This window comes from Anthonomus grandis, chromosome 20 (genome assembly GCF_022605725.1).
Source record: "Anthonomus grandis grandis chromosome 20, icAntGran1.3, whole genome shotgun sequence".
In the NCBI taxonomy this organism is placed as follows: domain Eukaryota; kingdom Metazoa; phylum Arthropoda; class Insecta; order Coleoptera; family Curculionidae; genus Anthonomus; species Anthonomus grandis.
This window is the reverse complement of record NC_065565.1, coordinates 7,205,775-7,230,667: the sequence shown is the minus strand read 5'-3', so window position 1 is coordinate 7,230,667 and position 24,893 is coordinate 7,205,775. Positions and strand designations below refer to the sequence as shown.

At 33.7% G+C, this 24,893-nt stretch overlaps 6 protein-coding genes across 7 annotated transcripts in view; 3 read left to right on the top strand and 3 right to left on the bottom strand.

The window, feature by feature from the left end:
* LOC126747858 (helicase POLQ-like) overlaps positions 1-1,671 on the top strand; it is a 34,946-nt gene extending 33,275 nt beyond the window's left edge. For both annotated transcript variants that reach the window (XM_050456761.1, XM_050456762.1), the window contains one exon: positions 1,524-1,671. In XM_050456761.1, coding sequence (XP_050312718.1) covers positions 1,524-1,616 — 93 coding nt within the window. In that variant the 3' untranslated portion in view covers positions 1,617-1,671. The remainder of the gene's footprint in view (positions 1-1,523) is intronic.
* The window catches only part of LOC126747863 (uncharacterized), a 97,679-nt gene continuing 74,342 nt past the window's right edge, over positions 1,557-24,893 (top strand). The window contains exon 1 of the mRNA XM_050456772.1: positions 1,557-1,611. The gene's annotated coding sequence lies outside the window, so the exon portion shown is untranslated. The remainder of the gene's footprint in view (positions 1,612-24,893) is intronic.
* LOC126747868 (uncharacterized) lies at positions 1,661-11,036 on the bottom strand. The gene is made up of 4 exons (XM_050456784.1): positions 10,783-11,036; positions 9,026-9,525; positions 1,981-2,217; positions 1,661-1,915 (listed from the first exon to the last, which is right to left on the bottom strand). Exons 1-4 carry the CDS (start codon positions 10,861-10,863, stop codon positions 1,702-1,704), a joined length of 1,032 nt encoding a protein of 343 aa, XP_050312741.1. The 5' UTR covers positions 10,864-11,036; the 3' UTR covers positions 1,661-1,701.
* Positions 9,565-10,804, bottom strand: LOC126747867 (mitochondrial import inner membrane translocase subunit TIM50-C-like). The gene has a single exon (XM_050456783.1). The coding sequence runs from the start codon at positions 10,649-10,651 to the stop codon at positions 9,611-9,613; it is 1,041 nt and encodes a 346-aa protein (XP_050312740.1). The 5' UTR covers positions 10,652-10,804; the 3' UTR covers positions 9,565-9,610.
* LOC126747864 (putative ATPase N2B) lies at positions 11,812-13,517 on the top strand. The gene has a single exon (XM_050456775.1). It carries the CDS (start codon positions 12,055-12,057, stop codon positions 13,339-13,341), a length of 1,287 nt encoding a protein of 428 aa, XP_050312732.1. The 5' UTR covers positions 11,812-12,054; the 3' UTR covers positions 13,342-13,517.
* Positions 17,048-24,824, bottom strand: LOC126747872 (acireductone dioxygenase-like). The gene is made up of 3 exons (XM_050456790.1): positions 24,649-24,824; positions 17,329-17,610; positions 17,048-17,271 (listed from the first exon to the last, which is right to left on the bottom strand). The coding sequence occupies exons 1-3, from the start codon at positions 24,745-24,747 to the stop codon at positions 17,131-17,133; spliced, it is 522 nt and encodes a 173-aa protein (XP_050312747.1). The 5' UTR covers positions 24,748-24,824; the 3' UTR covers positions 17,048-17,130.

Sequence of the window (24,893 nt, the reverse complement as noted above, 5' to 3'; positions counted from 1 at the left end):
TGGTCCAATATTTTTTAAGTTATGAATTTTTTAACAAAAACAGTTCAAAAATTATTGTAATCCAACTTTAAAAATTCATAAAAAATTCAAATCAAAAGCGATTTACTTGAAACTTTTTGTAATTATAACGAGATCTATTGCGAATCGATGCGAGAAGGTTTTAAGTAAATTGGTCCATTAATTTTTAAGTTATGAATTTTTTAACAAAGACAGTCCAAAAATTTATGTAATCCAACTTTAAAAATTCATAAAAAATTCAAATCAAGAGCAATTTACGTGAAACTTCTTGTAATTATAACAAGATCTATTGCGAATCGACTCGAGAAGATTGTAAGTAAATTGGTCCAATATTTTTTAAGTTATGAATTTTTTAACTAAAACAGTCCAAAAATTATTGTAATCCAACTTTAAAAATTCATAAAAAATTCAAATCAAGAGCAATTTACTTGAAACTTCTTGTAATTATAACAAGATCTATTGCGAATCGACTCGAGAAGATTGTAAGTAAATTGGTCCAATATTTTTTAAGTTATGAATTTTTTAACTAAAACAGTCCAAAAATTATTGTAATCCAACTTTAAAAATTCATAAAAAATTCAAATCAAGAGCAATTTACTTGAAACTTCTTGTAATAATAACGAGATCTATTGCGAATCGATGCGAGAAGGTTGTAAATAAATTGGTCCAATATTTTTTAAGTTATGAATTTTTTAACAAAAACAGTGCAAGAATTATTGTAATCCAACTTTAAAAATTCATAAAAAATTCAAATCAAGAGCGATTTACTTGAAACTTCTTGTAATAATAACGAGATCTATTGCGAATCGATGCGAGAAGGTTGTAAATAAATTGGTCCAATATTTTTTAAGTTATGAATTTTTTAGCAAAAACAGTTCAAGAATTATTGTAATCACACTTTAAAAAATCATAAAAAATTCAAATCAAGAGCAATTTACTTGAAACTTTTTGTAATTATAACGAGATCTATTACGAATTGATGCGAGAAGGTTTTAAGTAAATTGGTCCAATATTTTTTAAGTTACAATTTTTTTTACAAGAACTGGACATTTTCGGGTATAACTCGGGAACCACTGCGAATATTTTCATAATTTTTTCACAGCAATATAACGACGTTCCTGAGGATGGATTTGAGGGTAAAAACGTCGTTCTAGGGTAAAAATTTCACGAGTTACAACACTTTTGCTTCATACATAGTAAACCTCTTTCAAGGCCCCCAAAAGCCCGGAATAATCGAACAATTTCAAATTTCCCGCAATTAAATCTCATCAATTACCCCCTCCGTCTAACTTAGACAACCCTCAGGACACAATATATACCGGTCGGACAAACGAACGTTCAGTTCTCTCTCTTTAACTTGAGGCCATGTCTATTGACTTGACAAGAGAGAGAAAGCGTAATAAAAAACAAAGAGAGAGAGAGAGAGAAAGTCGTCGTAATTTTTACATTTCCGGAATTATTGCGGTGTCGTCCGCACTATACCGGAAGTGAATTTCTCTTTGCAGATGATTTTACTGGAAAAGGTGGAGAACCTTAGGGAGGAGGCGGAGGACGTCCTGGAAGGGGCGGACATGTCCAGAACCCGTCAATCAAGTTAAGTATTTAATTTATTTTAATTAATTAATTAATTAAATAAGGAGCCTTTGTACTATTGACACTCGTTTTATTCATTCATTATTATCGCTATCTCTTTTTATATAAACAAGGAAGTAACTCGACGTCGGGCAGTCTCTTTCTCTCTTTAACGCAGTCGCGCTCCTTCTTAAAGTCGATGAAATAGAACAAATTACGGGAGAGGTCCATCCAGGTTTTCTTGAACCCGAAGGCCTCGCAGTCCCGCAGGAACCCTTGCACGTCCCGGAACCGACTCTCCACCTCTGCCACTTTTAACAAACCCCTAAAAAAAAAATTAATTAACTAAAGAACCACACAACGGAACCACTCCCCCCTCCTCCTCCTCACCCCTTTTTCAACACCCTGTTGGCCTCCAGCAAGTAATCCTTCAAGTTGGTACCCATCAGAGATAAACAAAAGACGGCGATGTCCACCGAGGAGTTTTCCAAAGGCACCTTTGACATGTCGCAAGCGACCACGAGCTCGTTCGAGGCCACCAGGTCGAACGAATGTACGGTTTGCTCGAGCGACTTTGACAGTTTGGCGTCGCCGCACCCGAAGTCGGCTACGACCAGCGATTTGCTCCTGAAATTCGCGTGTAATTTTTTTATGGGGTTCTTGAGGATTGTTTTGAGGGTAGAAACGTCGCGCTAGAGCGGAAATTGCGGGAGTTATGGCGGTTTTGGTCGGGGCACGTTTGTTTTGTTAATTTTTGACTTTGAGGGTTCGTAAGGAATTCAAGATCAGGAGCAATTTACTTGGAACTTTTTGTGATTGTTAAGGGATCTGTTGCCAATCGATGCGAGAAGGTTGTGAGTTAATTGGACTAATATTTTTTAAGTTATAATTTTTTTACCAAAAATAGTCTAAAAGTTGCTTCAAAGTGGACATTTTTGGTCATAACTCGGGAACCACTGGGAATATTTTAATAATTTTTTTACTATAATATAATGGGATTCCTGAGGATGGATTTGAGAGCAAAAACGTCGTCCTAGACAAAAAATTTTGGAAGTTATGGCACTTTTGGTTGAGGCATATTTTTTTGACAATTTTCTTAGTAAATTCTCACTTTCCTTGACAAGATTTTAAGAAATAATTGGAACTGGATTAAAAGGGTTTTATTGCAAGAAACTGTGTTTCTTTTCCAACAAATCCATACCAAAACGGTTTTTGTACCTCAAAAACTCTTTGAGTTAGAGGCGATTTTGTCCCTCAAGGTCCAAGACCGACCAAATTTGAGCTTTTCATACTCATATTGCAACACCAAGATTTTTAGGTACCACTGGACATTTTTGGGTATAACTTGGGAACCACTTGAAATATTTTGATAATTTTTTCACAACAGTATAATGGGATTCCTGAGGATGGATTTGAGGGTAAAAACGTCGATCTAGACAAAAAATTTCAAAAGTTATGGAACTTTTGGTTGAGGCATGTTTTTTTATCAATTTCCTTAGTAAATTCTCACTTTTCTGGTTAATATTTTGAGAAATAAATGGAACTCGATTAAAAGGGGTTTTGAATAAGAAAGTGTGTTTCTTTCCCAACAATTCCATACCAAAACGGTTTTTATACCTCAAAAACTCTTTGAGTTAGAGGCGATTTTGTCCCTCAAGGTCCAAGACCGACCAAATTTGAGCTTTTCATACTCATATTGCTACACCAAGATTTTTAGGTACCACTGAACATTTTTGGGTATAACTTGAGAACCACTTGAAATATTTTAATAATTTTTTCACAACAATATAATGGGATTCCTGAGGATGGATTTGAGGGTAAAAACGTCGATCTAGACAAAAAATTTCAAAAGTTATGGAATTTTTGGTTGAGGCATGTTTTTTTATCAATTTTCTTAGTAAATTCCCACTTTTCTGGTTAATATTTTGAGAAATAATTGGAACTGGATTAAAAGGGTTTTAATGCAAGAGACTGTGTTTCTTTTCCAACAAATCCATACCAAAAAAGTTTTTGTACCTCAAAAACCCTTTGAGTTAGAGGCAATTTGGTCCCTCAAGGTCCAAGATCGACCAAATTTGAGCTTTTCATACTCATATTGTAACACCATGATTTTTAGGTACCACTGGACATTTTTGGGTATAACTTGAGAACCACTTGAAATATTTTGATAATTTTTTCACAGCAATATAATAGGATTCTTGAGGATGGATTTGTGGGTAAAAACGTCGATCTAGACAAAAAAATTTCAAAAGTTATGGCACTTTTGGTTGATACATTTTTTTTATCAATTTCCTTAGTAAATTCTTACTTTTCTGGTGAATATTTTAAGAAATAATTGGAACTCGATAAAAAGGGTTTTAGTGCAAGAAAGTGTGTTTCTTTTCCAACAAATCCATACCAAAACGGTTTTTGTGCCTCAAAAACCCTTTGAGTTAGAGGCAATTTTGTCCCTCAAGGTCCAAGACCGACCAAATTTGAGCTTTTCATACTCATATTGCAACACCAAGATTTTTAGGTACCACTGGACATTTTTGGGTATAACTTGGGAACCACTTGAAATATTTTGATAGTTTTTTCACAACTATATAATGGGATTCCTGAGGATGGATTTGAGGGTAAAAACGGCGATTTAGACAAGAAATTTCAAAAGTTATGAAACTTTTGGTTGAGGCATATTTTTTTGACAATTTTCTTAGTAAATTCTCACTTTCCTTGACAAGATTTTAAGAAATAATTGGAACTGGATTAAAAGGGTTTCTGCACAAGAAACTGTGTTTCTTTTCCAACAGTTCCATACCAAAACGGTTTTTGTACCTCAAAAACTCTTTGAGTTAGAGGCAATTTTGTCCCTCAAGGTCCAAGACCGACCAAATTTGAGCTTTTCATACCCATATTCCAACAACAAGATTTTTAGGTACCACTGGACATTTTTGGGTATAACTTGAGAACCACTTGAAATATTTTGATAATTTTTTCACAACAATATAATGGGATTCCTGAGGATGGATTTGAGGGTAAAAACGTCGATCTAGACAAAAAATTTCAAAAGTTATGGAACTTTTGGTTGAGGCATGTTTTTTTATCAATTTCCTTAGTAAATTCCCACTTTTCTGGTTAATATTTTGAGAAATAATTGGAACTCGATTAAAAGGGTTTTAGTGCAAGAAAGTGTGTTTCTTTCCGAACAATTCCATACCAAAACGGTTTTTGTACCTCAAAAACTCTTTGAGTTAGAGGCAATTTTGTCCCTCAAAGTCCAAGACCGACCAAATTTGAGCTTTTCATACTCATATTGCAACACCAAGATTTTTAGGTACCACTGGACATTTTTGGGTATAACTTGGGAACCACTTGAAATATTTTGATAGTTTTTTCACAACTATATAATGGGATTCCTGAGGATGGATTTGAGGGTAAAAACGGCGATTTAGACAAGAAATTTCAAAAGTTATGAAACTTTTGGTTGAGGCATATTTTTTTGACAATTTTCTTAGTAAATTCTCACTTTCCTTGACAAGATTTTAAGAAATAATTGGAACTGGATTAAAAGGGTTTCTGCACAAGAAACTGTGTTTCTTTTCCAACAGTTCCATACCAAAACGGTTTTTGTACCTCAAAAACTCTTTGAGTTAGAGGCAATTTTGTCCCTCAAGGTCCAAGACCGACCAAATTTGAGCTTTTCATACTCATATTGCAACACCAAGATTTTTAGGTACCACTGGACATTTTTGGGTATAACTTGGGAACCACTTGAAATATTTTGATAGTTTTTTCACAACTATATAATGGGATTCCTGAGGATGGATTTGAGGGTAAAAACGGCGATTTAGACAAGAAATTTCAAAAGTTATGAAACTTTTGGTTGAGGCATATTTTTTTGACAATTTTCTTAGTAAATTCTCACTTTCCTTGACAAGATTTTAAGAAATAATTGGAACTGGATTAAAAGGGTTTCTGCACAAGAAACTGTGTTTCTTTTCCAACAGTTCCATACCAAAACGGTTTTTGTACCTCAAAAACTCTTTGAGTTAGAGGCAATTTTGTCCCTCAAGGTCCAAGACCGACCAAATTTGAGCTTTTCATACCCATATTCCAACAACAAGATTTTTAGGTACCACTGGACATTTTTGGGTATAACTTGAGAACCACTTGAAATATTTTGATAATTTTTTCACAACAATATAATGGGATTCCTGAGGATGGATTTGAGGGTAAAAACGTCGATCTAGACAAAAAATTTCAAAAGTTATGGAACTTTTGGTTGAGGCATGTTTTTTTATCAATTTCCTTAGTAAATTCCCACTTTTCTGGTTAATATTTTGAGAAATAATTGGAACTCGATTAAAAGGGTTTTAGTGCAAGAAAGTGTGTTTCTTTCCGAACAATTCCATACCAAAACGGTTTTTGTACCTCAAAAACTCTTTGAGTTAGAGGCAATTTTGTCCCTCAAAGTCCAAGACCGACCAAATTTGAGCTTTTCATACTCATATTGCAACACCAAGATTTTTAGGTACCACTGGACATTTTTGGGTATAACTTGGGAACCACTTGAAATATTTTGATAGTTTTTTCACAACTATATAATGGGATTCCTGAGGATGGATTTGAGGGTAAAAACGGCGATTTAGACAAGAAATTTCAAAAGTTATGAAACTTTTGGTTGAGGCATATTTTTTTGACAATTTTCTTAGTAAATTCTCACTTTCCTTGACAAGATTTTAAGAAATAATTGGAACTGGATTAAAAGGGTTTCTGCACAAGAAACTGTGTTTCTTTTCCAACAGTTCCATACCAAAACGGTTTTTGTACCTCAAAAACTCTTTGAGTTAGAGGCAATTTTGTCCCTCAAGGTCCAAGACCGACCAAATTTGAGCTTTTCATACTCATATTGCAACACCAAGATTTTTAGGTACCACTGGACATTTTTGGGTATAACTTGGGAACCACTTGAAATATTTTGATAGTTTTTTCACAACTATATAATGGGATTCCTGAGGATGGATTTGAGGGTAAAAACGGCGATTTAGACAAGAAATTTCAAAAGTTATGAAACTTTTGGTTGAGGCATATTTTTTTGACAATTTTCTTAGTAAATTCTCACTTTCCTTGACAAGATTTTAAGAAATAATTGGAACTGGATTAAAAGGGTTTCTGCACAAGAAACTGTGTTTCTTTTCCAACAGTTCCATACCAAAACGGTTTTTGTACCTCAAAAACTCTTTGAGTTAGAGGCAATTTTGTCCCTCAAGGTCCAAGACCGACCAAATTTGAGCTTTTCATACCCATATTCCAACAACAAGATTTTTAGGTACCACTGGACATTTTTGGGTATAACTTGAGAACCACTTGAAATATTTTGATAATTTTTTCACAACAATATAATGGGATTCCTGAGGATGGATTTGAGGGTAAAAACGTCGATCTAGACAAAAAATTTCAAAAGTTATGGAACTTTTGGTTGAGGCATGTTTTTTTATCAATTTCCTTAGTAAATTCCCACTTTTCTGGTTAATATTTTGAGAAATAATTGGAACTCGATTAAAAGGGTTTTAGTGCAAGAAAGTGTGTTTCTTTCCGAACAATTCCATACCAAAACGGTTTTTGTACCTCAAAAACTCTTTGAGTTAGAGGCAATTTTGTCCCTCAAAGTCCAAGACCGACCAAATTTGAGCTTTTCATACTCATATTGCAACACCAAGATTTTTAGGTACCACTGGACATTTTTGGGTATAACTTGGGAACCACTTGAAATATTTTGATAATTTTTTCACAACAATATAATGGGATTCCTGAGGATGGATTTGAGGGTAAAAACGTCGATGTAGACAAAAAATTTCAAAAGTTATAGAACTTTTGGGTGAGGCATGTTTTTTTATCAATTTCCTTTGCAAATTCTCACTTTTCTGGTTAATATTTTGAGAAATAATTGGAACTCGATTAAAAGGTTTCTAGTGCAAGAAAGTGTGTTTCTTCCCCAACAATTCCATACCAAAACGATTCTCGTACCTCAAAAACTCTTTGAGTTAGAGGCAATTTTGTCCCTCAAGGTCCAAGACCGACCGAATTTGAGCTTTTCATACTCATATTGCAACACCAAGATTTTTATTTACCACTGGACATTTTTGGGTATAACTTGAGAACCACTTGAAATATTTTCAAATTTTTTTCACAACAGTATAATGGGATTCCTGAGGATGGATTTGAGGGTAAAAACGCCGATTTAGGCAAAAAATTTGAAAAGTTATAGAACTTTTGGTTGAGGCATGTTTTTTTATCAATTTTCTTAGTAAATTCTCACTTTTCTGGTTAATATTTTGAGAAATAATTGGAACTCGATTAAAAGGGTTTTAGTGCAAGAAAGTGTGTTTCTTTCCCAATCATTCCATACCAAAACGGTTTTTGTACCTCAAAAACTCTTTGAGTTAGAGGCGATTTTGTCCCTCAAGGTCCAAGACCGACCAAATTTGAGCTTCTCATACTCATATTGTAACACCAAGATTTTTAGGTACCACTGGACATTTTTGGGTATAACTTGGGAACCACTCGAAATATTTTCATAATTTTTTCACAACAGTATAATGGGATTCCTGAGAATGGATTTGAGGGTAAAAACATCGATGTAGACAAAAAAATTCAAAAGTTATAGAACTTTTGGTTGAGGCATGTTTTTTTATCAATTTCCTTAGTAAATTCCCACTTTTCTGGTTAATATTTTGAGAAATAATTGGAACTCGATTAAAAGGGTTTTAGTGCAAGAAAGTGTGTTTCTTTCCGAACAAATCCATACCAAAACGATTCTTGTACCTCAAAAACTCTTTGAGTTAGAGGCGATTTTGTCCCTCAAGGTCCAAGAGTCGCCAAATTTGCAACATCAAGATTTTTATGCCTCGGTGGACATTTTCGGTCATAACTCTGGAACCACTGGGAATATTTTAATAATTTTTTCACTGTAACAAAATAAGATTCCTGAGGATGGATTTGAGGGTAAAAACGTCGCCCTATACTGGAAATTTCAAAAGTTATGGCATTTTTGGTTGAGGCATATTTTTTTGACAATTTTCTTAGTAAATTCTCACTTTTCTGGTTAATATTTTGAGAAATAATTGGAACTCGATAAAAAGGGTTTTAGTGCAAGAAAGTGTGTTTCTTTCCGAACAATTCCATACCAAAACGATTCTGGTACCTCAAAAACTCTTTGAGTTAGAGGCAATTTCGTCCATCAAGGTCCAAATACTGAAACACCAAAATTTTCAAACATCAATGGACATTTTCGGCCATAACTCGGGAACCACCGGGAATATTTCAATAATTTTTTCACACTACTTTAAGAACCTCCCGAGGACCATTTAGAGGCTAAAACCGTCATTGCAGACCAACAATTGCCAAACTTAGAGCACTTTTAGTTAGACAACCAATTTCCTCAATAAATACTTACATTTTACCAATGGACTTGATGATCTTATCCAAGGGGTTCAGCGGCCATTTTTTCACCTGCAACCTATAACCCGCGTGGTAGGCCTCGAACGCTCCCGGATCCTCCCGGAACAATTGGGCCGCCTCTCTTCCGGTCGAACCGTACATTTGCTCGTTCAGGTACCTGAACCTGGCCCCCTTCAGTTTCGAGAGCATTTTTTGCCTCAGGTTTGGTACCTTTTTGGGCACCACTTTATTTGCTATAAGCTCCTTCAGTTGGTCCAGTTGCTCTTTACGTTTTTTCAGTATTTTCCCGTTTATTCCTTGAGGGTTTGAGGCATTTTTAAGGGGTTTTATCTTCTGCTTCTTCTTTTGGGTACTTTCCCCATTATTTGTCCTCTTTTTGGTACTCACAGGTACCTTTATAGACTCCACTTTTTGTCTCTTTTTATTGAGCAAACCCTCCTTGTCTTCCCTCGACCCCTTTGGCCTCAATTTCCTCTTTAGTTTCTTGGATTTTCCCTGAAATACAACAACAAGAACAACAAATACACTCCTACCTACAAACAAACATAATTTATTGATTAATAACAATTATTATAAACAATTACAAGATGGTGCTGAAAACCCTCTTGACAGCCTCGTGGGGCTGCGCCCCCCCCCCAGACTTCTCCTGCCTCTTTTGTTGAGCCTCCAAGAGCTCCGCCTGTTTCTGCTTAAAAACCGTCAAAGGATCATCGAACTGCTTGTAAAACTTTATAACCTCCCGCACATCCTGTATATCGGTCTGTGCTATGGCCCTCAGGAACCCCGTTAACTCATAGAGGGTGCTGTCCTCGTCAGCACCCAACCACCGGTTGAGAACAAAATGATTGTCCCGATTGAACTTTACTGAGTCCGAATTCCAGTCGATCATTATCACTTTATCCAGGTCCCTGTTGAGTTTGTTCAGGTTTTTCACGTGGTGGCCCTCGATGAAGTGGGTCGAGTCCCTCACCAACTTATACGAGATCAGCCCCTTTGAGTCCAGGGCTTCGATAACGGGGAAAATGGTCATTCCGGGCTCAGAGGTGTACACAACAATCTCATACAATCCGGCCAAGTTTTCCAGGAAATAATCCACTCCCGGTCTTTTTTTAAACCTCCAGCCCGTCTGGTAGGTCCACTCCGGATGGGCCAATACATCCGTGAACTCCAACACTAAAGTGTAAGGGGGCTGGTAGTACGGATAAGGCAAGGGGTCCGGAAGAAGCTTATCTCTGGACGGTTCCTGGATGAATACAGCGAACTTCTGGACCTCCTTGCTGGCCCTGTAGAGGTACTGTTGCCACATTGGCAAGTGGGAATACTCGTCCTCGATGACTTCTCCGAAGTCATTCCTGGGGGGTTTTCCGTACTCCATGATAATGTAGCCGCCTATGGTGGTGAAGGAGAGTCCGAGGAACAGGAACGAGTACTTCATGTTCTTTATGGCGGTGGCTCTATCGTTGTTATTGTCAAACTTAAAGCCTTTCTCTATTGCCGGGTTTATTAAGGGTTTGTTTGGGCTTATGTCGGAGAAATGGTTGGGGCCCAGCAACGGTACTCGACAAGGGCATAGTTGTTTATACGATGCACGAAGGTGCCTGGAGATTTGCCTCAACAACATGATTTAGGCCGATCGAACGTGAATTTTTATGTTATTGAAATGACGCGCGAGTGTGACAGTCGAGTCGAGAGTGTCAAAATTTTGAGGCAAAGTTCGTTTTCTTGGTAATTAATTAATTATTAAATACGAACCTGGTCAAAAGTTTGGCACAGCCTCTCTCCAATTTCGGGAACTTCCCAGTCAGCTGATCCGCTTATATGGAACGTTGCCATGCTGGGGGACTCATAGAAAAGACACTCAACTAAGCAATGAATTAATTAATATGCAAAAAATGCTTTAGTTGTTAATAAAAATTGATTTTTCACTGCAATACAAGTGTTTTAATAATAAAAATCAAAGTTATGATAAGTGAGGTTAGGACACGCAATGACAGAAATGACGAGGTTAGGTTCATTGACAGCTCAATTGACGTTTGACTAGAGCTGGAGTAGGGAGTGAACAGCTGATTGCTGACACTAATGACAAGCTGCCGGGATCATTTTTAATAGGCGGCTCTCAAGCCCTAATTAATTAATAATGTTAATAAAAATTCGTTTTTCACTGCAATACGAGTGTTTTAATAATAAAAATCAAAGTTATGATAAGTGAGGTTAGGACACGCAATGACAAAAATGACGAGGTTAGGTTCATTGACAGCTCAATTGACGTTTGACTAGAGCTGGAGTAAGTCAGCTGATCCGGTTATATGGAACGTTGCGATGCTGGGTGACTCATAAAAAAGACACTCAACTAAGCAATGAATTAATTAATATGCAAAAAATGCTTTAATTGTTAATAAAAATTGGTTTTTCACTGCAATACAAAATTGAAACTTATGATAAGTGAGGTTAGGAGGCAAAAAAATGAGGTTAGGTTCAGTCACAGCTCAATTGACATTTGACTAGAGCTGGGGAAGGGAGTGATTGTCACCTGATTGTTGACAATCACAAACTGACACTAATGACAAGCTGCCGGGACCATTTTTAATAGGCGGCTCTCAAGCCCTAATAAATGTATATAATCCTTAAGGAACACGTTTGCCTATTAATCAATATACCCTCGAGTGCATCAAGGCCTTCTTAATTAATTTATCGCTTAAGCAGCCGGGATCATTTATATCGGGCAGCTCCCAACCCCTAATGACCAACCAATGCTGTCAATGTCACAAATGACAGTGACAGCAGAAAGTTAGGTTATGTTATGTCTATGCAGGTTAACCTCAAACCTGGACCATAGAATGATCCCTTATTAAAATATCCGAAAATCCAGCTCAAACCAAATAAAGACGCGTCTACTTATTTATTTTACACTCCATTAAGCCCCTCATAATGGAAATACACATAAAACCCTATAAAATATGAGGTAAGCAAGCCAAGAATTGAATACAAAAATTACATAATTCCCAAGCACCAAAACCAATAAAAATGAGAACGCTTTTGCTAAAAAACCGCTTGAAATTCACCCCCCTTGGGTCCGCGAGGTTCTTCTGCTCTTCTCGAGGCCCAATCAAACGACTGCAAGAACAAATCGCTCAAAAACAACTGCGAGAAGACAAAGTGCAACTGAAAGTGACCGAACAGCTGCAACGGGTCTACGAGGACCTAAACAACTATCGACCACTAAAACTTAACATTCTCAACAAGCTATTTTCGCATAAACCGAGAGCCCCTCGGGGTTTATACATATGGGGCTCAGTGGGCGGAGGTAAGACGATGCTCATGGACCTATTTTTTAATGAGTGCCAAGTCGAGCGTAAAAAACGCGTGCATTTCAATGAATTTATGATCGGGGTGCACCGGAAGATGCACGAGCTAAAACGCGAGGAGCAAAAAGGGAAACCTTTCGACCCGATTCCCCCTGTTGCCAAGTCGATTCTGGAGGAGTCCTGGCTGTTGTGCTTCGATGAGTTCCAAGTCACTGACATTGCTGATGCAATGATCTTAAAAAGGTTGTTCACCGAACTGTTTGATAACGGGTTAGTCATGATTGCTACCAGCAACAGAGCCCCCGAGGACCTGTACAAAAATGGGTTGCAACGGTCCAATTTTGTGCCCTTCATCGGGGTTTTACAGAGGCATTGCCAGGTTGCCAACTTGGATTCGGGGATAGACTATAGGCAGAAACTAGTGAAAGATAAAACGAATTATTTTGTAATTAATGATAGTAAACGTAAGCTGGACCCTATCGAGCCCATTTTCAAGTTTCTTTGTTCCAAAGAGAATGACATAGTTAAAGGGAAGTCTTTCGTGATATTGGGGAGGGAGGTGAGTTTCCGGAAGGTCTGCGGCGGGATCCTAGAGAGCTCTTTCGAGGAGTTGTGCGACAGGCCTTTGGGGGCCAACGATTACCTTCACTTAACCCAATTCTTTCACACCATAATAATAAGAGATGTACCGCGAATCGACTTGATTAAAATGAGGTCTCAGGCCCGAAGGTTCATCACCCTTATCGATGCGTTGTACGATCAAAAAACCAAAGTTATCATATCGGCGAGCGCCGATATTAAGGACCTGTTCAGTGCCCGGAAGTCTGAAGACGATTCGATCAGTGACGAAACCCGGATGCTCATGGACGATCTGAAGATCGGCCCTAAAGACTTGTCGGCCAACCTCTTTTCTGGGGACGAGGAGATTTTCGCTTATCAAAGGACCCTGTCGCGTCTCAGTGAGATGCAGAGCGAAGACTATTGGGGGGACAAGGGTAAACGTTAATGTGGCTAATCTACAGTGGGTTGTGGTGTTTTTTAGGATTTTTCAAAGGCATTCGATATGGTAGAGCAAAAACTCACTTAGTCTGAAACAGTACTTAATTTATTTATATGTATATGTTGATTATTGTTTAAGTGTTTAATGAGGTGCAATATATATGATATATTATTTTGTTATAATAGTGGTTTTATTAATTATAGAGGGGATTTACCTTAATTGCAGTATGGTTTGATTTGTCGCAGGCCTTCGATAGTGTATATCTCAAGGAATTCAACTGACTGGAAGAATTGATTGTCTTTATTCCAGGCAGTTGATGAGAGTATTCTCGCTATTTCTTAATAAGGTATTCTCAAGGAAAGTTAAGAAGCTACCCTAACCAAAACAGCTCTAGCTTCCTCAATTTTTGAGGCAGACTGACGTTTTTACTTTCAAATCCATCCTCAGGAATGCCACTATCATGATGTGAAAAAATTATGAGAATATCTTAAGCGGTTTCCGAGTTATGGCTAAAAATGTTGGCTAATGGACAAAAATCTTGTCTCTGGAACCTTGGTGGACAAAATGGCCTCTAACTCAAAAAGTTTTTGAGGTACAAGGATCGTTTGCATATGAAATTGTTTGGCAAGAAATGGACTTTCTTGCACTAAAACTCTTTTAAGAATATTCTTAATATTTCTTAAGATATTCTTCAGGAAAGTTAGAGTTTGTTAAAAAAAATGGACTTACCAGAACAGCCCTGGCTATCCCAATTTTTAACCTAGAGCGACGTTTTTACTATCAAATCCATCCTCAGGAATCTTATTTTATTACAGTGAAAAAATTATTAAAATATTCCCAGTGGTTCCCGAGTTATGACCAAAAATGTCCACTAAGGCATAAAAATCTTGATGTTGCAAATTGGGCGACTCTTGGACCTTGATCGATAAAATTGCCTCTAACTCAAAGAGTTTTTGAGGTACAAGAACCGTTTTGGTACGGAATTGTTGGAAAATAAACACACTTTCTTGCACTAAAACGCTTTTAATCGAGTTCCAATTATTTCTCAAAATATTAACCAGAAAAGTGAGAATTTACTAAGGAAATTGATAAAAAAACATGCCTCAACCAAAAGTTCCATAACTTTTCAAATTTTTTGTCTAGATCGACGTTTTTACCCTCAAATCCATCCTCAGGAATCCCACTATATTGTTGTGAAAAAATTATCAAAATATTTCAAGTGGTTTTCAAGTTATACCCAAAAATATCCAGTGGTACCTAAAAGTCTTGGTGTTGCAATATGAGTTCGAAAAGTTCAAATTTGGTCGGTCTTGGACCTTGAGGGACAAAATTGCCTCTAACTCAAAGAGTTTTTGAGGTACAAGAACCGTTTTGGTACAGAATTGTTCGGAAAGAAACACACTTTCTTGCACTAAAACGCTTTTAATCGAGTTCCAATTATTTCTCAAAATATTCACTAGAAAAGTGAGAATTTACTAAGGAAATTGATAAAAAAACATGCCTCAACCAAAAGTTCTATAACTTTTGAAATTTTTTGTCTACATCGACGTTTTTACCCTCAAATTCATCCTCAGGAATCCCATTATATTGTTGTGGAAAAATTATCAAAATATTTCAAGTGGTTCCCAAGTTATACCCAAAAATGTCCAGTGGTACCTAAAAATCTTGGTGTTGCAATATGAGTATGAAAAGTTCAAATTTGGTCGGTCTTGGACATTGAGGGACAAAATTGCCTCTAACTCAAAGAGTTTTTGAGGTACAAGAACCGTTTTGATACGGAATTGTTCGGAAAGAAACACACTTTCTTGCACTAAAACCCTTTTAATCGAGTTCTAATTATTTCTCAAAATATTAACCAAAAAAGTGAGAATTGACTAAGAAAATTGATAAAAAAACATGCCTCAACCAAAAGTTCCATAACTTTTCAAATTTTTTGTCTAGATCGACGTTTTTACCCTCAAATCCATCCTCAGGAATCCCATTATATTGTTGTGGAAAAATTTTCAAAATATTTCAAGTGATTCCCAAGTTATACCCAAAAATGTCCAGTGGTACCTAAAAGTCTTGGTGTTGCAATATGAGTTCGAAAAGTTCAAATTTGGTCGGTCTTGGACCTTGAGGGACAAAATTGCCTCTACCTCAAAGAGTTTTTGAGGTACAAGAACCGTTTTGGTACGGAATTGTTCGGAAAGAAACACGTTTTCTTGCACTAAAACCCTTTTAATCGAGTTCCAATTATTTCTCAAAATATTCACTAGAAAAGTGAGAATTGACTAAGGAAATTGATAAAAAAACATGCCTCAACCAAAAGTTCCATAACTTTTCAAATTTTTTGTCTAGATCGACGTTTTTACCCTCAAATCCATCCTCAGGAATCCCATTATATTGTTGTGGAAAAATTTTCAAAATATTTCAAGTGATTCCCAAGTTATACCCAAAAATGTCCAGTGGTACCTAAAAGTCTTGGTGTTGCAATATGAGTTCGAAAAGTTCAAATTTGGTCGGTCTTGGACCTTGAGGGACAAAATTGCCTCTAACTCAAAGAGTTTTTGAGGTATAAAAACCGTTTTGGTACGGAATTGTTCGGAAAGAAACACACTTTCTTGCAACTAAAACCCTTTTAATCGAGTTCCAATTATTTCTCAAAATATTAACCAGAAAAGTGAGAAGTTACTAAGAAAATTGATAAAAAAACATGCCTCAACCAAAAGTTCCATAACTTTTCAAATTTTTTGTTTAGATCGACGTTTTTACCCTCAAATCCATCCTCAGGAATCCCATTATAATAGTGTAAAAAAATTATAAAAATATCTTAAGTAGTTTTGAACTTAGGGCCAAAAATGTCGACTTGTAATTCCAAGATGATTCTAAAAACTTCAATTTAGGTGGCCCTGGGAACTCGTTGGACAAAATTGCCTCTAACTCAAAAAGTTTTTGAGGTACAAGAATCGTTTGCATACGAAATTGTTTGGAAAGAAATTGACTTTCTTGCACTTAAATTCTTTTAAGAATATTCCTATTATTTCTTAAGATATTCTCCAGGAAAGTTAGAGTTTGTTAAAAAAAATGGCAAAAAAAAACACGCCTACCAAAACAGCCCCGGCTATCCCAATTTTGAACCTAGAGCGATGTTTTTATCCTCAAATCCATCTTCAGGAATCGCAGTATATTGGTGTAAAAGATTTATGAGAATATCTTAAGTAGTTTTTAAGTTATGGCCAAAAATGTCGACTAGTAATTCCAATATGGTTCTAAAAACTTCAATTTAGGTGGTCCTGGGACCTTGACGGACAAAATTGCCTATAACTCAAAAAGTTTTTGAGGTACAAGAATCGTTTGCATACGAAATTGTTTGGAAAGAAATGGACTTTCACGCACTAAAACCCCTTTAACAATATTCCCATTATTTCTTCAAATATTCCCAAGAAAATTAAGCAAAGTAGCAAAAAAACCACTCCAACCAAAACAGCCCTAGCCACCTCAATTTTTAACCTACAAAGACGTTTCTACCCTCAAATCCATCCTCGGGAATCCCATTTTAAGGGCGTGAAAAAATTATGAAAATATCTCAAAAAGTTCCCAAGATATGACCAAATTAATAAAAAAGTCTTGGTGACCGAATGCCTGGACTAAATCATCGCTTCATTCCATAAAAATAACAAAAATGGATTCTGGATAAGCTGGATAAGAGAACAATAAAAAACACAAAAACTCCTCCTCACTTTAACCTATAATACAACTAACTCTTTATTAATTAAACACAATATCGCATATAATATACTATAAATAAACGGTTCATTCGGATTTAATCGGGTCGTCGTAGGCCCCGTTGTACAACCGCCTCATGTAGTCCTTGCGGCAGTTCATTTCGTCACTGGGACGCGGGAACGCCCTGTATCCGTAATCCTTTAGGAACCTCACCCCCTGGAACGTGTCCTACAACCACTAAATTTAAGAAAAACAAAACCACCACCCAATGGACCTTGATTAAACCTTGTTTTCGACAATAAATCGATGGTAACATCCTCCGGGAATGACCAGGAGGTCCCCGGGGATCAACTCGATCCTGATCCACTCGTCGTACTTGTCGCGAACGTCGAAGTACCCGCAACCCGCCAGTACGAGTCGCGGTTCGTCGTGTTCGTGGAAATGTTCGGTTATGTGGGCGAGCAAGTCCTGATCGTCCAGGTCCTTTATTGGGTTCACGTGATGGTTGTCTCGTTGGTCCATGAGGTTCTTTAATAGTGGGTCATCTTGGTACCTTGTTATGTCGATCTAGGAGGAGTGATTGGTGCAGTAGTAATTAGACCGATATCAGCAAAATCCTTTGTCAAAGTAATAGGATTCTCTTAAGAGGAATATTTGTTTCCGCAAAAGTCAATATGGGCCAAAAACAAAATCGGCCGTAGTTTCCTTATTTTTGCACCGATTTCCATGGAATAAAGCTTATATTATTGCGATTTTAATTCCAAACAAAAAATGTATCTATATAAATTTTTGTTAATTTAGTAGTTTTTGCGCAATTAATTTTTTTGAAAAATCTGCCAAAAAAAAATGAAAAATTGCCGTAACTTCCTTATTTTTGCACCGATTTCCATGGAATAAAGCTCATATTATTGCGATTTTAATTCTTAACAAAAAATGTATCTATATAAATTTTTGTTAATTTAGTAGTTTCAGCGTAATTAATTTTTTTTGAAAATCTGTCTAAAAAAAATGAAAAATTGCCGTAACTCCCTTATTTTTGCACCGATTTCTATGAAACAAAGCTCATATTATAGTGATTTTAATTCCAAACAAAAAATGTATCTATAGAAATTTTTGTTAATTTAGTGGTTTTTGCGCAATTAATTTTTTTGAAAAATCTGTCTAAAAAAAATGAAAAATTGCCGTAACTTCCTTATTTTTGCACCGATTTCCATGAAACAAAGCTCATATTATAGTGATTTTAATTCTAAACAAAAAAGGTATCTATAGAAATTTTTGTTAATTCAGTAGTTTTTGCGCAATTAATTTGTTTGAAAAATCTGTCTAAAAGAAATGAAAAATTGCCGTAACTCCCTTATTTTTGCACCGATTTCTATGAAACAAAGCTCATATTATAGTGATTTTAATTCCAAACAAAAAATGTATCTATAGAAAATTTTGTTAATTTAGTAGTTTTTGCGTAATTAATTTTTTTGAAAAATCTGTCTAAAAAAAATGAAAAATTGCCGTAACTCCCTTATTTTTGCACCGATTTTCATGCAATTTGGCTCATATTATACAGTTTTTAATTCTAAACAAAAAATGTATCTATAGAAATTTTTGTTGATTTAGTAGTTTTTGCGCAATTAATTTTTTTGAAAAATCTGTCTAAAAAAAATGAAAAATTGCCGTAACTTCCTTATTTTTGCACCGATTTCCATAGAATAAAGCTTATATTATTGCGATTTTAATTCCAAACAAAAATGGTATCTACAGAAATTTTTGTTAATTCAGTAGTTTTTGCGCAATTAAATTTTTTGGAAAATCTGTCTAAAAAAAATGAAAAATTGCCGTAACTTCCTTATTTTTGCACCGATTTCCATGGAATAAAGCTCATATTATAGTGATTTTAATTCCAAACAAATAATGTATCTATAGAAATTTTTGTTGATTTAGTAGTTTTTGCGTAATTAATTTTTTTGAAAAATCTGTCTAAAAAAAATGAAAAATTGCCGTAACTTCCTTATTTTTGCACCGATTTCCATGGAATAAAGCTCATATTATAGTGATTTTAATTCCAAACAAATAATGTATCTATAGAAATTTTTGTTGATTTAGTAGTTTTTGCGTAATTAATTTTTTTGAAAAATCTGTCTAAAAAAAAATGAAAAATTGCCGTAACTCCCTTATTTTTGCACCGATTTTCATGCAATTTGGCTCATATTATACAGTTTTTAATTCTAAACAAAAAATGTATCTATAGAAATTTTTGTTGATTTAGTAGTTTTTGCGCAATTAATTTTTTTGAAAAATCTGTCTAAAAAAAATTAAAAATTGCCGTAACTTCCTTATTTTTGCACCGATTTCCATAGAATAAAGCTTATATTATTGCGATTTTAATTCCAAACAAAAATGGTATCTACAGAAATTTTTGTTAATTCAGTAGTTTTTGCGCAATTAATTTTTTTGAAAAATCTGTCTAAAAATAATGAAAAATTGCCGTAACTCCCTTATTTTTGCACCGATTTCCATGGAATAAAGCTCATATTATAGTGATTTTAATTCCAAACAAAAAATGTATCTATAGAAAATTTTGTTAATTTAGTAGTTTTTGCGTAATTAATTTTTTTGAAAAATCTGTCTAAAAAAAATGAAAAATTGCCGTAACTCCCTTATTTTTGCACCGATTTCCATGGAATAAAGCTCATATTATAGTGATTTTAATTCTTAACAAAAAAGGTATCTATAGAAATTTTTGTTAATTTAGTGGTTTTTGCGCAATTAATTTTTTTGAAAAATCTGTCTAAAAATAATGAAAAATTGCCGTAACTTCCTTATTTTTGCACCGATTTCCATGGAATAAAGCTCATATTATAGTGATTTTAATTCCAAACAAAAAATGTATCTATAGAAATTTTTGTTGATTTAGTAGTTTTTGCGTAATTAATTTTTTTGAAAAATCTGTCTAAAAAAAATGAAAAATTGCCGTAACTTCCTTATTTTTGCACCGATTTCCATGGAATAAAGCTCATATTATAGTGATTTTAATTCCAAACAAATAATGTATCTATAGAAATTTTTGTTGATTTAGTAGTTTTTGCGTAATTAATTTTTTTGAAAAATCTGTCTAAAAAAAAATGAAAAATTGCCGTAACTCCCTTATTTTTGCACCGATTTTCATGCAATTTGGCTCATATTATACAGTTTTTAATTCTAAACAAAAAATGTATCTATAGAAATTTTTGTTGATTTAGTAGTTTTTGCGCAATTAATTTTTTTGAAAAATCTGTCTAAAAAAAATGAAAAATTGCCGTAACTTCCTTATTTTTGCACCGATTTCCATAGAATAAAGCTTATATTATTGCGATTTTAATTCCAAACAAAAATGGTATCTACAGAAATTTTTGTTAATTCAGTAGTTTTTGCGCAATTAAATTTTTTGGAAAATCTGTCTAAAAAAAATGAAAAATTGCCGTAACTTCCTTATTTTTGCACCGATTTCCATGGAATAAAGCTCATATTATAGTGATTTTAATTCCAAACAAATAATGTATCTATAGAAATTTTTGTTGATTTAGTAGTTTTTGCGTAATTAATTTTTTTGAAAAATCTGTCTAAAAATAATGAAAAATTGCCGTAACTCCCTTATTTTTGCACCGATTTCCATGGAATAAAGCTCATATTATAGTGATTTTAATTCCAAACAAAAAATGTATCTATAGAAATTTTTGTTAATTTAGTAGTTTTTGCGCAATTAAATTTTTTGGAAAATCTGTCTAAAAAAAATGAAAAATTGCCGTAACTTCCTTATTTTTGCACCGATTTCCATGGAATAAAGCTTATATTATAGTGATTTTAATTCTAAACAAAAAATGTATTTATAGAAATTTTTGTTAATTTAGTGGTTTTTGCGCAATTAATTTTTTTGAAAAATCTGTCTAAAAAAAATGAAAAATTGCCGTAACTTCCTTATTTTTGCACCGATTTCCATGGAATAAAGCTCATATTATAGTGATTTTAGTTCCAAACAAAAAAGGTATCTATAGAAATTTTTGTTGATTTAGTAGTTTTTGCGCAATTAATTTTTTTGAAAAATCCGTCTAAAAAAAATGAAAAATTGCCGTAACTTCCTTATTTTTGCACCGATTTCCATGGAATAAAGCTCATATTATAGTGATTTTAGTTCCAAACAAAAAAGGTATCTATAGAAATTTTTGTTGATTTAGTAGTTTTTGCGCAATTAATTTTTTTGAAAAATCTGTCTAAAAAAAATGAAAAATTGCCGTAACTCCCTTATTTTTGCACCGATTTCCATGAAACAAAGCTCATATTATAGTGATTTTAGTTCCAAACAAAAAAGGTATCTATAGAAATTTTTGTTGATTTAGTAGTTTTTGCGCAATTAATTTTTTTGAAAAATCTGTCTAAAAAAAATGAAAAATTGCCGTAACTTCCTTATTTTTGCACCGATTTCCATGGAATAAAGCTCATATTATAGTGATTTTAGTTCCAAACAAAAAAGGTATCTATAGAAATTTTTGTTGATTTAGTAGTTTTTGCGCAATTAATTTTTTTGAAAAATCTGTCTAAAAAAAATGAAAAATTGCCGTAACTCCCTTATTTTTGCACCGATTTCCATGGAATAAAGCTCATATTATAGTGATTTTAGTTCCAAACAAAAAAGGTATCTATAGAAATTTTTGTTGATTTAGTAGTTTTTGCGCAATTAATTTTTTTGAAAAATCTGTCTAAAAAAAATGAAAAATTGCCGTAACTCCCTTATTTTTGCACCGATTTCCATGAAACAAAGCTCATATTATAGTGATTTTAATTCTAAACAAAAAAGGTATCTATAGAAATTTTTGTTAATTTAGTGGTTTTTGCGCAATTAATTTTTTTGAAAAATCTGTCTAAAAAAAATGAAAAATTGCCGTAACTTCCTTATTTTTGCACCGATTTCCATGAAATAAAGCTTATATTACAACGACTTTAATTCCAAACAAAAAAGGTATCTATAGAAATTTTTGTTGATTTAGTAGTTTTTGCGTAATTAATTTTTTTGAAAAATCTTTCTAAAAATAATGAAAAATTGCCGTAACTCCCTTATTTTTGCACCGATTTCCATGGAATAAAGCTCATATTATAGTGATTTTAATTCCAAACAAAAAATGTATCTATAGAAATTTTTGTTGATTTAGTAGTTTTTGCGCAATTAATTTTTTTGAAAAATCTGTCTAAAAAAAATGAAAAATTGCCGTAACTCCCTTATTTTTGCACCGATTTCCATGAAACAAAGCTCATATTATAGTGATTTTAGTTCCAAACAAAAAAGGTATCTATAGAAATTTTTGTTGATTTAGTAGTTTTTGCGCAATTAATTTTTTTGAAAAATCTGTCTAAAAAAAATGAAAAATTGCCGTAACTTCCTTATTTTTGCACCGATTTCCATGGAATAAAGCTCATATTATAGTGATTTTAGTTCCAAACAAAAAAGGTATCTATAGAAATTTTTGTTGATTTAGTAGTTTTTGCGCAATTAATTTTTTTGAAAAATCTGTCTAAAAAAAATGAAAAATTGCCGTAACTCCCTTATTTTTGCACCGATTTCCATGAAACAAAGCTCATATTATAGTGATTTTAATTCTAAACAAAAAATGTATCTATAGAAATTTTTGTTGATTTAGTAGTTTTTGCGCAATTAATTTTTTTGGAAAATGTGTCTAAAAAAAATGAAAAATTGCCGTAACTTCCTTATTTTTGCACCGATTTCCATGAAACAAAGCTCATATTATAGTGATTTTAATTCTAAACAAAAAATGTATCTATAGAAATTTTTGTTGATTTAGTAGTTTTTGCGCAATTAATTTTTTTTGAAAAATCTGTCTAAAAAAAATGAAAAATTGCCGTAACTCCCTTATTTTTGCACCGATTTCCATGGAACAAAGCTTATATGATAGTGATTTTAATTCTAAACAAAAAAGGTATCTACAGAAATTTTTGTTAATTCAGTAGTTTTTGCGTAATTAATTTTTTTGAAAAATCTGTCTAAAAAAATGAAAAATTGCCGTAACTCCCTTATTTTTGCACAGATTTCCATGGAATAAAGCTTATATTATAGTGATTTTAATTCTAAACAAAAAATGTATTTATAGAAATTTTTGTTAATTTAGTAGTTTCAGCGTAATTAATTTTTTTGGAAAATCTGTCTAAAAAAAATGAAAAATTGCCACAACTTCCTTATTTTTGCACCGATTTCCATGGAATAAAGCTTATATTATTGCGATTTTAATTCTAAACAAAAAAGGTATCTATAGAAATTTTTGTTAATTTAGTGGTTTTTGCGCAATTAATTTTTTTGAAAAATCTGTCTAAAAAAAATGAAAAATTGCCGTAACTTCCTTATTTTTGCACCGATTTCCATGAAATAAAGCTTATATTACAACGACTTTAATTCCAAACAAAAAAGGTATCTATAGAAATTTTTGTTGATTTAGTAGTTTTTGCGTAATTAATTTTTTTGAAAAATCTGTCTAAAAATAATGAAAAATTGCCGTAACTCCCTTATTTTTGCACCGATTTCCATGGAATAAAGCTCATATTATAGTGATTTTAATTCCAAACAAAAAATGTATCTATAGAAATTTTTGTTGATTTAGTAGTTTTTGCGCAATTAATTTTTTTGGAAAATGTGTCTAAAAAAAATGAAAAATTGCCGTAACTTCCTTATTTTTGCACCGATTTCCATGAAACAAAGCTCATATTATAGTGATTTTAATTCTAAACAAAAAATGTATCTATAGAAATTTTTGTTGATTTAGTAGTTTTTGCGCAATTAATTTTTTTTGAAAAATCTGTCTAAAAAAAATGAAAAATTGCCGTAACTCCCTTATTTTTGCACCGATTTCCATGGAACAAAGCTTATATGATAGTGATTTTAATTCTAAACAAAAAAGGTATCTACAGAAATTTTTGTTAATTCAGTAGTTTTTGCGTAATTAATTTTTTTGAAAAATCTGTCTAAAAAAATGAAAAATTGCCGTAACTCCCTTATTTTTGCACAGATTTCCATGGAATAAAGCTTATATTATAGTGATTTTAATTCTAAACAAAAAATGTATTTATAGAAATTTTTGTTAATTTAGTAGTTTCAGCGTAATTAATTTTTTTGGAAAATCTGTCTAAAAAAAATGAAAAATTGCCACAACTTCCTTATTTTTGCACCGATTTCCATGGAATAAAGCTCATATTATATTCATTTTAATTCCAAACAAATAAGGCATCTATAAAAATCCTTGTTAACCCAACAGTTTCTGCGTAATTTAATTTTTTTATTTAAATCCGCCTCTGAAAACACGCCCTAACCAAAAGCGCCCTAACTTTCGAAATCTTTGACCTAGAACGACGTTTTTACCCTCAAATCCATCCCCAAGAACCCGCTAATAGTACCGCGAAAAAATTAAAAAAAAACTCCCAGCGGTTCCCGAGTTACACCCAAAAATGTCCCGATTGGCATATAAGTGTTCTCCCTTAAAAAGAGCAACAACTAGAGGACCTTAAACGCTCCAAACTAACACGTCTTTCATTATTTATCCTTTATTATACTCTTATATAGTATAGTGGCCTCACCTGATAGTACTCCACCCCGCTGGTCTTGTACAGCTCCTCCAAGGTGATAAACTTGGGCACCAAAGTCTTTTCTTCCGATAGGAGCCACGCCCTGACCATTTTGCAGCAAAATCACTCGATTATGTGACCCGATCAAATGACGACGATCATCATCAAAAACCGACTGATCAACAAACACCATCATAAACATGTCGCGCAAATATTTACCGATATAACAATAAAACCGAAGGCGTAACTTATGTAAC

Coding starts and splice junctions, on each gene's coding strand:
- LOC126747868 (XM_050456784.1), bottom strand. CDS start 10,863: ATGGCAACGTTCCATATAAGCGGATCAGCTGACTGGGAAGTTCCCGAA. Junction 9,526..10,782: donor TGTGCCAAACTTTTGACCAG/GTTCGTATTTAA, acceptor GTTGTATTTCAG/GGAAAATCCAAGAAACTAAA. Junction 2,218..9,025: donor ATCAAGTCCATTGGTAAAAT/GTAAGTATTTAT, acceptor CGCGAATTTCAG/GAGCAAATCGCTGGTCGTAG.
- LOC126747864 (XM_050456775.1), top strand. CDS start 12,055: ATGAGAACGCTTTTGCTAAAAAACCGCTTGAAATTCACCCCCCTTGGG.
- LOC126747872 (XM_050456790.1), bottom strand. CDS start 24,747: ATGGTCAGGGCGTGGCTCCTATCGGAAGAAAAGACTTTGGTGCCCAAG. Junction 17,611..24,648: donor GCGGGGTGGAGTACTATCAG/GTGAGGCCACTA, acceptor CACTCCTCCTAG/ATCGACATAACAAGGTACCA. Junction 17,272..17,328: donor GATTTATTGTCGAAAACAAG/GTTTAATCAAGG, acceptor TAGTGGTTGTAG/GACACGTTCCAGGGGGTGAG.
- LOC126747867 (XM_050456783.1), bottom strand. CDS start 10,651: ATGTTGTTGAGGCAAATCTCCAGGCACCTTCGTGCATCGTATAAACAA.